This window comes from Centroberyx gerrardi, chromosome 4 (genome assembly GCF_048128805.1).
Source record: "Centroberyx gerrardi isolate f3 chromosome 4, fCenGer3.hap1.cur.20231027, whole genome shotgun sequence".
Classification (NCBI taxonomy): domain Eukaryota; kingdom Metazoa; phylum Chordata; class Actinopteri; order Beryciformes; family Berycidae; genus Centroberyx; species Centroberyx gerrardi.
In genome coordinates, this window is record NC_136000.1 from 25,619,713 (window position 1) to 25,632,548 (window position 12,836).

Consider the following 12,836-nt stretch of genomic DNA (forward strand, 5'->3'; position numbering starts at 1 on the left):
GCTAATATAAATTTAAGAATGTGTAACTCACTTTTGGTTTTCAAAAGACTGGTTTATAAAGCTCTTTTTAAGGGTTACAAGTGTGAATGATTTTTATTTTATTATTATTATTATTTATTTTATTATTACATATATTATTACATATTCAGCTATGATTTTGGCGAGGTGTGATCAGTCCAGATACCTTGTGAATTAAGTCCCCAGGTATAATGACACTGCACAGGCTGGCAGCAAATTCCCAGAGCCCGTGATACACAGCCAGTGTTTTGCGGGAACTGAAATGGGCAATTGTGCCAAACAATTGTGAGCAACAGTATCTTTTTCTGACCAATCAATTCTCCAGGATTTCTGTTGGACTGGATCCCAGGACTCCAGTTCCTATTGAAGCAGTCGACTGTCACACTATTAGGTGACTTTGTGGTCGGGATCTGAATGGAAATGTTGAGTTTGATGCAGATAATGACAAAGTTGCTGTTAACTGCATTCTGAGCCTGCTTGACAGACCCAGTTTTCCTCCTTGATTAATTAATTACCACTGATGACACAAGTCTATGCTATAATGAGGCCAGGTAGAAATGCTGAGCATGGGTCGTCCTGCTGGCTCAGTTGGCAAAGTACCTGCAGCATCCTGAGCTTCAATCCAGTCTAGAACCTTTGTCACATATCATTCACAAATCACAAAACGTTCTTAAAAATAAATGCTAATCATCGGTCAGTGGAGAGTGAGACTATATCCTTTTTTGAGCATGGAAGACAACTGAGTCCACACTGCTGCAGGGCCAGGTAGAAAGGATGAAGTTGGTTAAGGATGAAGTTGGTTTAGCATGTGTAGCCCACACTGCTGCAGGATACAGAGTGGAATACAGAGTGAAAAACAACTTTTGCAGTGTAGTTACATGCATGTAGATGCTAAGGTAGTATGGTTCGCAGGTAGGTAATGAGGTACCTGGGCACCAAGTCTTGAATCTGCTGAGAGTGGATATGAAGGTTTGAGGTTCCTGAGGAATGCACTGTTTGGCCTTCTGGAGGTTTGGTGGGTCTAATTCAGAAACATCAGTGAAGGAAGGTGCCCACTTGATAACCTCAGTGACCTACCTGCACTCACACAACATCTAGATGCCTGTCTGATGGTACTGTAGATTCATGATGGCCTGATGTCCCTCTATAGTCCCCATTTGTGGGTTTGTACATCATTCTTTTAAACTCTGACATACCACAGAGATCCAGTGGAAAGATGCTAGTGCAGGGGGAGGTGGTGGGTGGAAGGGAGGCTGAGATACTGAGGCAAAGGAATCGCATTAGAGAGAGAACAAAAATTTGACACAAAATGAGAAGCCTACTGTATTCCAGTCATGAGGCTGAGGGAGAAGGTCTGGTATTGCTGTTGTAATGGTTGGAAGCGGCATCTCTGGAGCCGGGAGGAGCGGAGTGTATGCAGGCATACAAAGTGTGTTCACTTCTGTCTCTGAGGCGTACAGCCTGGTTTCTTAAACCATGGCTTGGGGCCCAAAATGCAGAAGCAGCATTATAACATTTGAGTTTATACCCTCATGACTTTATTAACCATTGACACACATGTGGATGGTAGGAGAACACATGCATTTCCTTTCAATAAACGCACATCACACAGAGATTCTCTTTATTTGTGATTTATTTATTTGTTTTATCTTTTTTTTGTCTGTACTAGATTATTGCAATCTGGTTAATTCACATTTAAAAAGCAGTCATTGACCAGACGCACTGAAATCGATGATATTCATTTTTTACAATAACCATTATAGGCCCCATAGAGACTGGAAAACCCAATCCAAAAAAACTCAACAAAACAAAAACAAAACAAAAAAAAACATCTGTATGCTTTTATGCATTTTATTTTGTTTGATGTCTTTTTTCATAGTAATTACAAAAAGGAAAAAATATATATAACAATAATCATAAAAAGGAGAGTTGGGGGGGGGGGGGGGGAACTCAGGAGTATTACGACTGGCAAACAAACAATCACGACACGGCACGAGTACCTACTTACGGCGAGAAATGAAAGGTACAAAAATGAAAATGAGGAAGAAAATAAGCGCATATGGCAGAAAGAAAAAACCATAAAGAAATTGGCACCTATGAAGTTGAATACAATAAGCAACTGAGGGGACGAGGGGAGTGAAGCATTGTCCTACAATCTATAAAAAAAAAAAAAAAAAAAAAAAAAAAATCCCCAAAACAAAGGGTGTTTTCTTTCTTTTTTCTTTTCTCTTTGTTAAAAAAAATAAAACGCATGACCTGGGGAGTGACGGGTAGGAGGAGAGGAAAGGAGAGGGGGAGGAGGAACTGGGCGGTGGGGGGGGCGTGGGGGGGGTTGGCAGGGACAATAAAAAATACTGCACGTACAATACCTTTTTTCCACTCCTTCTCTCTCTCTCTTTCCTTCATCTATCTCTCTCTTACCGTTTCTCTCGCCCCCTTTTTCCTTTCCTTTTTTAATAGCATATCCCATTAATATTCCTTTCCCCCGCTGCTCCTAATAGCCGCGCCCGGTGGCGCGATCGTTAGAGTTTTACATGTGAGTAGCAAATGACACTTTGATTGGCTGTGATGTGGAGATGGGGGTCCCCCGCCGGCTCCGGGTCGGGGGCCCCGGCTGAGCCGAGAGATCCTGCCGGGCCTCGGTCTCACTGCGCGTGCTGACTCAGTGTGTGGTTCTGGAGAGAGGGAGAGACAGGAGGAGAGAGAGGAGGAAAGAGAGTTAGAACACATGATGGGAGAAATAATGGGCTACGTGAGCGTAGTGCTTTCCACTTGCCCCCTCCCACAGTAGAACAGACGAGAGCAGAAACACACCGGCCTCCAGCAGCACACAGCAAACCCTGTTCTCTTTACCATACCATCTGATAGACAACACAAGACAAGAGAAGAGAAGGGAAGACAAGAGAAGACAAGAGAAGACAAGGGAAGACATGAGAAGACAAGAGAAGACAAGAGAAGACAAGAGAAGACAAGGGAAGACACGAGAAGACAAGAGAAGACAAGAGAAGACAAGAGAAGACAAGAGAAGACAAGAGAAGACGAGGGAAGACGAGAGAAGACAAGAGAAGACAAGAGAAGACAAGGGAAGACATGAGAAGACAAGAGAAGACAAGAGAAGACAAGGGAAGACAAGGGAAGATGAGAGAAGACAAGAGAAGACAAGGGAAGACAAGAGAAGACAAGAGAAGACAAGAGAAGACAAGACAAAAGATAAGAGAGGACAAGACAAGCAGAGAAAACAAGACAAAAGAAGATGAAGAGAAGACAAGAGAAGAGACATCCCTATGACATGACATAGGCTGAGTAAAACATAATATAGTAGGTACAGTATGGATCTTAAAAACGCAGTACTGCAGCTTGTACAACAGATAGATATTTTTTGGGTAAGAAGAAGAAAATATTTTGAAATTTGTGTTCCAAGGGAAAAAGTTTAAAAACTGACACACACACACTTACAAATCCACAGCCGCCCAGCAGAGAGGAATGGAGTTCTGGTGAGAACCAAACAACCATAGGTCCTATTATATTCATTGTGTTTTTCTGCTCTTCCTTATCTATGGCAACGCAGGGCCTCGATTTGTTTATTCAGATTTATGAAACCCTCGCGTCTTTTGATATTGTGATTAATATTTTACAGAGACCGTCTCCGTACCTCCGAGACGCCTACACTCGCATCTCTCCAAAGGCACCGGCGCACCACACATCAATACATAATCGCATCGTAAAAAACACCTTTATCAAAATTAAAATTCACAACAGCAGTGAGAGCACAAAGGGAGCCTGATGCAGCAATCTGTAGGTAAAATCTAGAGTGGAGGAACCGAGATTCACAAATAGATGTGCACGCGCATGTAAAGAGGGGAGGCACACACAGAAGTGGACACATATATACTGTACATACTGATACACCTAACAGTACTTTACACACACACACACCATGCACATAAATACATGTAAACAAGCCTATATAGGCTACTCCTTGTGGAATGTTGGGCATCTCTCTTGCTTACACATATTCATAAAGAATGTACCCACGCATATGTGCAAACACACACATACTGTATGTACGCGCACGCACACACACACACACACACACACACACACACACACACCACCACAGTCAGTCCTCTGTGGCCCCTCCATATCAGCTGCAGTGGGGAATTGAACTCATGATAATCTGGATTTGCTGGTTTGGAACTTAGCTAGCATCGCATCTAAAGCTGCGGAGATAGCTACTGTGTGTGTGTGTGTGTGTGTGTGGAAGATGGGGGATGATTGGAAAGATTTCTCTGGGAATTTGTGTGTGTGTGTGTGTGTGTGTGTGTGTGTGTGTCAGAGAAATTTCCACTAGGATGCTTTCCTCCTCCTCTCTCCTCATTTTCCCTAGACTATATAGCTTACTCCCTGTGAAAGGTTCGCTATCTCTCTCTCTCTCTCACACACACACACACACAAATTCCCTCTGAAATCAGCCCCGTCTTCACACAAACACACTCCCTCTCTCTCTCACACACACACACACACACACACACACACACACACACACAATTCCCAGTGAGATCTTCCCAATCAACGCCCCCCCTACCCTTCACCACCACTAAAAGCAGCTTTCTCAGATTAATCTCTCTCTCTCTCCCAGATAGGCCCCACTACGGGAGAAAAAAAATGACAAAAAAGAACAGCGGATGGGAGGATGAAAAAAAAGAGGAGGGGATAGGGGGATGAACAGAACAGAGAGAGGCGGCGAGGGGCGGACGGGGACAGAAATGTGAAGGATTATACGTGGTTTGGGGTTGATAAATACTTATTTGTCATTCTATGGCCCTTATCTTGCTGTGCATGTTTCGTTGAGCCCTTTGGTGTGTGTGTGTGTGTGTGTGTGTGTGTGTGTGTGTGTGTGTGTGTGTGAGAGAGAGAGAGAGAGACAGAGTATGTGTATGTTGTGCAAGCATGTGTGTGTGTATGTGAATGTCTGTCTATCACTCGGCTTTAGAGGCCAAGCCAGCCTGTCCAGAGGAAAGCAAAGGATTTTAATGCCCTACACACACACACACACGCACACACACACACGCTGGAGAGGCCTCCACACACACACACACGCGCACACACACACAGTGGAGGGGTTTCAGGGAAATGGGAGAGCAAATGAGAAAAATAACGAAAGGGACAGACAGTGGAAAACAAAGTGTCTGTGTGCGTGTGCGTGTGTGTGTGTGTGTGTTTGTGTGGAGGCCTCTCCAGTGAGGAAGCAGATCTCACTGGGAGCCACTGACCCCATTATGAGAGAAAACCCTCCTCTCTCTCTCTCTCTCCCTCTCTTTTGCTTTCTCTCGTCCTCCATCTCTCCCCCCCATCGCCGAGCCAGCCAGCTGTAGTTCCCCTCCTCACCAGAAGAGGTCAGGCTCATTCCTCTTTGTGAGAGAGGAGAGAGGAGAGGAGAGGAGAGGAGAGGAGAGGGAGATTTTGTATAGCGCACCTCTCCTGTCCTCCTACATGAGTGCAGACATGTCTTTTGTCAATACACACTTGTCACATGTATGACCTCTAACGCTGAAGTGGACAACCACACACACACACACCTAGAGTGCTGGCAGGTTACATAGTGGAACGGGAACGGACAGAGAAAGACAGAAAGTAAAACCACACACTAATAGAGGGATTTACGAGGCGGAAAGAGGGGAGAGAAAGAGAGAGGCAGGTAGGATGGAAGGAGAGAGGCGGAGAAACTGAGAGAGAGAGAGAGAGAGAGTGAGTGTTTTCCCTCAGGTTCTTTGGGTCCTACTGCTGGTGTATTGATTTGTAGATGGAGCGAGGGATGGAAAGGAAGGACGGAGGAAGAGGAGGGGAGGGGAGGGATGGAGAGGAGGGAGGCCGCGGTCAGTCCCAGGAGGAACACACAGCACTGCAGTGGACTGCTGGAAATAGCCCAGAGGAGAGGAGAGAGGAGGGAGGATGGAGAGAGAGGAGACGAGAGAAGAATGTAATGGACGGGTGGATGACGAGCCGCCACGCTATACATGTCAAATCACACACACACGCACACACACACCTGCCCTCTCACAGCTGGCCGCCTCCCAATTAGTTCTCTTCATTTGCGTTGTCGTCGGCGGCTTGGTATTGATTATGCGGCATTGCAATCGATCAGAAGTGTGTGTGTGTGTGTGTGCGTGCGTGTGTGCGTGTCACAGTGTGACATCTGCTCTACAACAGAGTAATTGATATATTCTACACAAAAAAAATGGATGAGAGGGAAGGAGGAGAGGAGAGGAGAGGGGAGCAAAGAGGAGGAGAATTGAAGAGAGGAGTGGGTTTGGAAGGAAGGAGGAGAAGAGCGAGAAGGAAGAGGAGAGAGTAATAAAACAATAAAGCTCTGATATTCTACTGTCTTTTTAGTATTTCCTGTGTTTGTAGTATTTTCTAGTATTGTAGTGTATAGTTTTAGTAGTGGTGGGTGTGAGTTCTGTTTATATTTTATGTTTATATTTATATCTATGTTTATATTTTTTTGTTTTGTTTCTACTACAGGATATTCTACTGTTTTCCCTCTACTTTATTCTACTGTGTATTTAGTAACAAATGGTGTGTGTTCTCTGGCTAGAACAGCCTCTTAATGCTCAGGCTGCAAATCAATATGGTTCTTTCCATAGTTTTGTAAAACCCACTTTCTGCAGTGGGTTTTGGACTGAACTTAATGAAAACTGACCTCAACCCTGGTTGGTACTTTATTCTACTGTGTTTCTGCTGTGTTCTAGTGTGTTTTAACTGCAGAGGGTGTGTGTGCTCTAGTGAGAACAGCCTGTCTTCCAGGCCAGGCCAGACCAGTCAATACGGGGGCCTGTCATTGTTTTTCCTAAACTGCTTAGAGAGAGCGAGGCTAAAGCCTGCAGAGCCCAGGGCCCAGGGGAAATATGGCCCTGTCGCATTACCCACGCACAACACTGCCAGACACACACACACACACACACACATATTCACAGACTCACAGCTGAGAGCACACGCATGCACAGACACATAATGCCAAGAACGAATGCAAAGACCAAAACGTACATTAGTTCTCAAATGTAACCGCATGCACACAGAACACACACACACACACACACACACACACACACACACACACACACAGTCTCGTGGGGAAAGGGAGAAGGGGGCGACAGAGGGAAAAGGCAGGAGAGATACAGATAAGAGAAAATCTAATCTGCCTTGTCCTGCTCCTCTCCTCTATCTACTGCACTACACACGGTGTGTGTGTGTGTGTGTGTGTGTGTGTATGTATTAGGGATGGTTCTAGTCATGGGGTGGGGGGGGGTTGCATGGCATGGGTCGAGCACTGCTGTCACCTTCAGTAAGGTAGTTGCTTGAATGCGTGTGTGTGTGTATGCACATGGTCAGTGTTATCAGAGCCATGTGTGGTCAGCCACACTGTATACATCACATCTCTATAGTAGAAACATGTAGGGATCGGTCTGTATGCCCAGGCTGGCCGGCTCTGTAGCCTCAGCCTCACAGTGACTCACACTAAACCGTCTCTTATAGCCAGATGTAATGGCTCCATGTCACTGAGACTGTTATGTTTCCTCCCATCTTGAAACATCACATTACAACCATATGAACCGATGCCCATGTAGTTCTTAGCACAAGGCAATGACCTTGTTTGAGGGCCAAGTAGTAGAGTAGGATGACAAAATAACTCCCCCATAGTTACTTGAACACACAAACACACACACACACACACACAGTTCTGTGATGATGTAACAACCACAACTTGAAACTTAGGTGCCAAGTCTCTAATAGACACAGGAAGAGGAAGCACTGGTCTTGGAACAATGCCGCGTGTGTGTGTATGTATTTGTGTGTGTCTGCAAGTGAGTGTGTGTGCATGCAGCATATGTGTGTCAGCGAGCGTCTGTCAGTACGTGGATTTGTGTCAAATGTGTGTGTATGTGGGGGTAACTGGAGACAGTCCAATTGCTCGGTGTGTGAGTGTGTGTGAGAGTGTGTGTGTGTGTGTGTGTGCGTGTGCCCCATCTCCTCCACTGCTGTTTTTAACACCAAATGAAAAATCACCTTAGCCGCCTTGTGGTCTTCTTTGGGTTCAGTGTATTTATAGCTCAGAGTTGACACTCTTCCAACAGAGAGAGAGAGAGCGAGAGAGAGAGAGAGTGTGTGTGTGTGTGTGTGTGTGTGTGTAAGTGTGTGTGTGTCTGGGACCAGCAGATGGGCTGTCTTAGCCCTCTTCCTCTGCTCCCTGGCTTGTCTTTAGCCCCACCCGTCCAGGACAGGATGCTGCCTCGGGAGCGGACCGAAAATAAACGCACCCCCTGCCCTTAACGCCCCGCAGACACGTATTCCCTGCTTCCCTCCCACTCCTCTTCTGTTCCTTTCTCTCTCTGTCTTTCTATCTCTCTGTCTGTGTCTCTCTCTCCCTCTCTGTCTCTCTCTGTCTATCCATCTCTCTTTGTGTCTCTCTTCCACCATTCCATTCATTCTCTCTTGCCAAACATTCCTCCCTCTCTCTCCTCTTTGGCCAGCCACATTTATTCCCCTCTCTTTCCAGATATGTCAAGATGACCACTCCAGTCTCTCTCTCTCTCTCTCTCTCTCTCCGTCTCTCTCTCTCTCTCTCTCTCTCTCTCTCTCCCTCCTTCCCTCCCTCCCTTTCTCCCATGGGGACTTCCCCTCCCCTGTTGCCAGTGGCCTGACCGGCCAGGTTTGAACTGGTAAACACACCCAAAATACACTCACAGCATGAAGGGCACACACACACACACATACACAATGTCAAAGGCAAACACACAGTTGTCCACCGGACTCCCAGTAAAGGTGAGGGTTCCCTGCTGGAAGCTGTTACATAAGATAGGAAGTGATTTCATCTCCAGCACGACTAACTGGTCACTCCTGAGCACCATATGACACACGGTAACCCTAACCTTGCTGTTTTATTGGCATGGTCCTACTAATGCGTTGAATGAGCGTGTGTGTGTGTGTATGTGTGTGTGTGTGTGTGTGTGTGTGTGTGTGTGTGTGTGTGTGTGTGTATACGACCAGTGCTTCCTCTTTCTGTGTTTATTAGGGACTTGGCATCCAAATTATGAGTCACAGTTGTTACATCATTATAGAGTAGAAAGTGTATCTCTGCGTGTGTGTGTGCGTGTGTTCAAAAGATGATTTATACCAAAATTATATAAGTTCATATGATCTCACACACACACACACACACATACAGACAGACAGACACACACACACACACAGTGCTCTCAAGGCCCAGCAGTGTGGTCCTTGTAGACTGTGAAGCCAGAGTGCCAGATGAGGACTGGAGGCCCCAGACAGCCTGCAGACATGGGTGACAAGACACACACGAACACACACACACACACACACACACACACACAAAACACATACATACAAGCACATACACAAAATGCATCAAAGTCTACACAATCTTGTACACACAAGCATACAAAAACACACACATAAACACACAAAAACATACAGACGAGCACAGACACACACCACAGACAAAGAAGACAAAATGCTGCAAACTGTAAGCTTTTATGCGTGCACACACATACACACACACACACACACACACACACACACACACACACACAGACACTCCAACACTGAGTAATGCAATATGACAAGTAGCCATAAATGAAAAATGCATATAGGTTACAAACATGTACAAATAAATGCGCACACATGATCAGTCAAACACACACACACACACACGATTCAGCAGAGCGTGCTGGCTTTCCGTGTCACTGTCATATTACTGCACACGCCCAATCCCCATAGGGGCCAGCTTTATGTGATTACCATGCACCCTAAACTGGCAGAGAGAGAGAGAGAGAGAGAGGCAGACAGCATGGAGGGAGAGATGGATGGGTAGAGGGAAGAACGAGCTGGGTGGTGGATGTAGAGAGGGAGGAATAGATGGGTATAGGGATGTGGGTGGGGTCAGGGTGGGATGATGAGGCTGGGCTGAATGTAAACAGAGATGGGTAGATGGATGGATGGAGGATTTTTTTCCACCAGATATAGAATGATTAAGGATTAGAAATGTATCAAGGAGTAAAGAGAGGAGGAGGAGTAAGGGTAAAGGGATGGCAAGGATGTATATGTGTGTGTGTGTGTGGTCCTGGATATCATTGTGGGTCATATAAACATACATGAAAAACATACTGGAGAGCCTGTAAATGTATTAGAGAAGGTGATATCTGTGCTATGCTGGACTATTTTTCAAAGCATCAGCTATTGGCACAGATAGGCCAAGACACTTGTAGAAATGCATGTGATTCTAGCCAAAGTTGAATTTGGTCATCTATTTTGGAATTAGATTACAGAGCCGAAAAATAAATTACTTGGGTTTTCCAACTGTTGATGTGATGTGATGTGATGGGATGTGGTGTGTTTGTGTGCGCCTATGTGTGTATGAGTGTATTTTGGCAGGGCTGATAGAACACTACGCCATGCAGAGTCTGTCCTGTTCGGTGACACATTGCCTCTGTTCACCTGTCACACACACACACACACACACACACCCACACCCACACACACACAAAATGACAGGAACATGGTCCAAGCTGTTAGAGACCCTCCAGGTGCTGGCTCACATCATGTAATTTCTCTCCATCTCTCCCTACCTCTCTTTATCTCTTTCTCTCTCTCTTTCTGTCTCTCTCTGCGTCCGTCAGTTTGTTCCTCCAGCTTTACATCGCCGCAAAGAGAGTCACTTCTTTTGACTCCGTCTCTCCCTCCCCCACTGTGTCTCTCTTCTTTTTTTCCCTTTCTTACCTTCCTCAAAGCATAAATGCACACACTCAGATGCACACACGCGCACACATATATAATATTTCCGATGATTAACTGATCCCATATTGAGATTTTTTCTATTTGAATGCAACATGTAAGAGTGTGCCTTCCGTTCACAGTGTGGAGCGATGAACATCACAAAAAACCCAACAGCGTTAACAGCCATGACCACAATTTGTATGCAATTTTCCCTTAGGTGGTCAGAGGGAAAAAAAATTGTCTGCCAAGACAGAGGAAACTCATTTCTTCAAACCCAGTTTTATAGACTTGTTTTTACTGGAGTGCTTTGCCTGTACTTTTTGTGGTCTTTTACTGAATTGATGTCCCATTGCTTCTATAACTCTAGTTCTCTGCTTTGTAAACTCTATATTGGAAAATGCTATATGAATAAAGCCATGTTGTTATTACTATTATTATTATTATCAGTAATAGCAGAAGTAGTAGTAGTAGTAGTAGCAGTAGACATTTGGTCTGTGACTGCCAGGCCCCAGATGGTGGTAGGCAGGAAACTCTGTGGCATTTTGTTACAAGGTGGTGATGTGGTGCTGCCAGTGACATGAGATGGTGCTCTGATGTGATTCAGTGTGTGGAAACTTTACCAAATGTCTCAGTAAATCAACATGGTGGAGTTTGCTTACTTCCATCAGGGGGAAAACCACAGTATATACAGTATATCCACCATTGTAGAGAGAAAAATGAAATCACACCTAATCTGAAAAGAAATGTCACTTCCAATGAAATCAAGAACTTACTACTGAAGTGTTTTTAAAGAGTTAAAGTGTGTGTGTAATTACCAAGCAAAGCTTGTGTCTTGTATAGCAGATCAGGTAAGGCCAGCCAACTCTGACTGGCTTGCAGTCTTGCTCTCTCTCTCTGTATGTCTCTCTACCTCTCTCTTTCGCTTTGTCTCTCTTTTTGTCTGTGTCTCTCTCTCCCTTGCTGCAAATACCTTCCAGTCGGGGGATTCGGGGAGGTGTGTGTGTGTGTGTGTGTGTGTATGTGTGTTTGTGCATGCGTGTGTGTCCCAGGTCCCCATTCTAATAACACAGAGTCTCCCAGTGAGCGGTGGGGCAGCTGAGTACGCTCCTCTGGAACGCCACTGGGACCTACGGATCAAATTCACACACACACACACACACACACGCGCACACCTACACACACACACACACACACACACACACACACTGCCATGGGGATAGCTGGATCAAATAGTACACACTATGACTTGACACAACACTCACATCCGCCAACACCTAGACACCGACAGACATACATGCGCGCGCGCGTGCGCGCGCACGCACACACACACACACACACAGACAGATAAAGCGTATTGCCAGTTCAGCCGCATCCACACCTCTCCATAATTCAGTTAGAGGGAGACAGCGAGGCTCCGAGACTCAGACAAAGACAAAGACAACATTATTCACAGACAGACTACTAAACACAGCTCCTCTCACACACAGCACCGCCCTGATCCCAACCACAGGCGTTGACTGGTCTGCCAAGCTATCCGCTGCTATGCATTACCTGTCAAAACAAAGCTTTTATTCGCTACTTTTACTTTGAGGAGACGCTCTCAAATATGTGTTTTATTTTTCAGGTACAGACACCCCAACCTTTGGCGAGTGCCTCTCCCCTCAAGAGGTTGGTTTTGTTGTATTGGAACACACCCACGTTTCAATCAAACAAGGTTGCATATGACTGGGCTACGGTTTCCCCCATTGTGAGCAGACTGGACACCGACCGTCACCGACTGCGTACAAATTATTACCATGTTAGTCATATACAGTAGCTCTGACTTTAGGGCAGTGATCCTACTGGGTTGAAATGAAGGGTTTCATTCCAAAATGCAGTTATATCCATTTTGGAAAAAATTGCTATAGCTGAAATTCATCAGCCAATGTTTGAATAAATGATTCTGTCCTCAAAAAATGAACTATTTCATAGGCAAAATCCTTAAGACGACTCCTAAATTCAATACTAAACCGTAATGTGCTTCA

The 12,836-nt window shown here is 45.3% G+C and overlaps 1 protein-coding gene across 1 annotated transcript in view; it reads right to left on the minus strand.

Annotated features, from left to right (window-relative positions):
* Window positions 1-2,184: 2,184 nt before the first annotated feature.
* The window catches only part of znf423 (zinc finger protein 423), a 127,656-nt gene continuing 117,004 nt past the window's right edge, over window positions 2,185-12,836 (minus strand). The window contains exon 20 of the mRNA XM_078283208.1: window positions 2,185-2,693. Within this exon, the coding sequence (XP_078139334.1) occupies window positions 2,664-2,693 (30 nt within the window). The 3' untranslated portion in view covers window positions 2,185-2,663. The remainder of the gene's footprint in view (window positions 2,694-12,836) is intronic.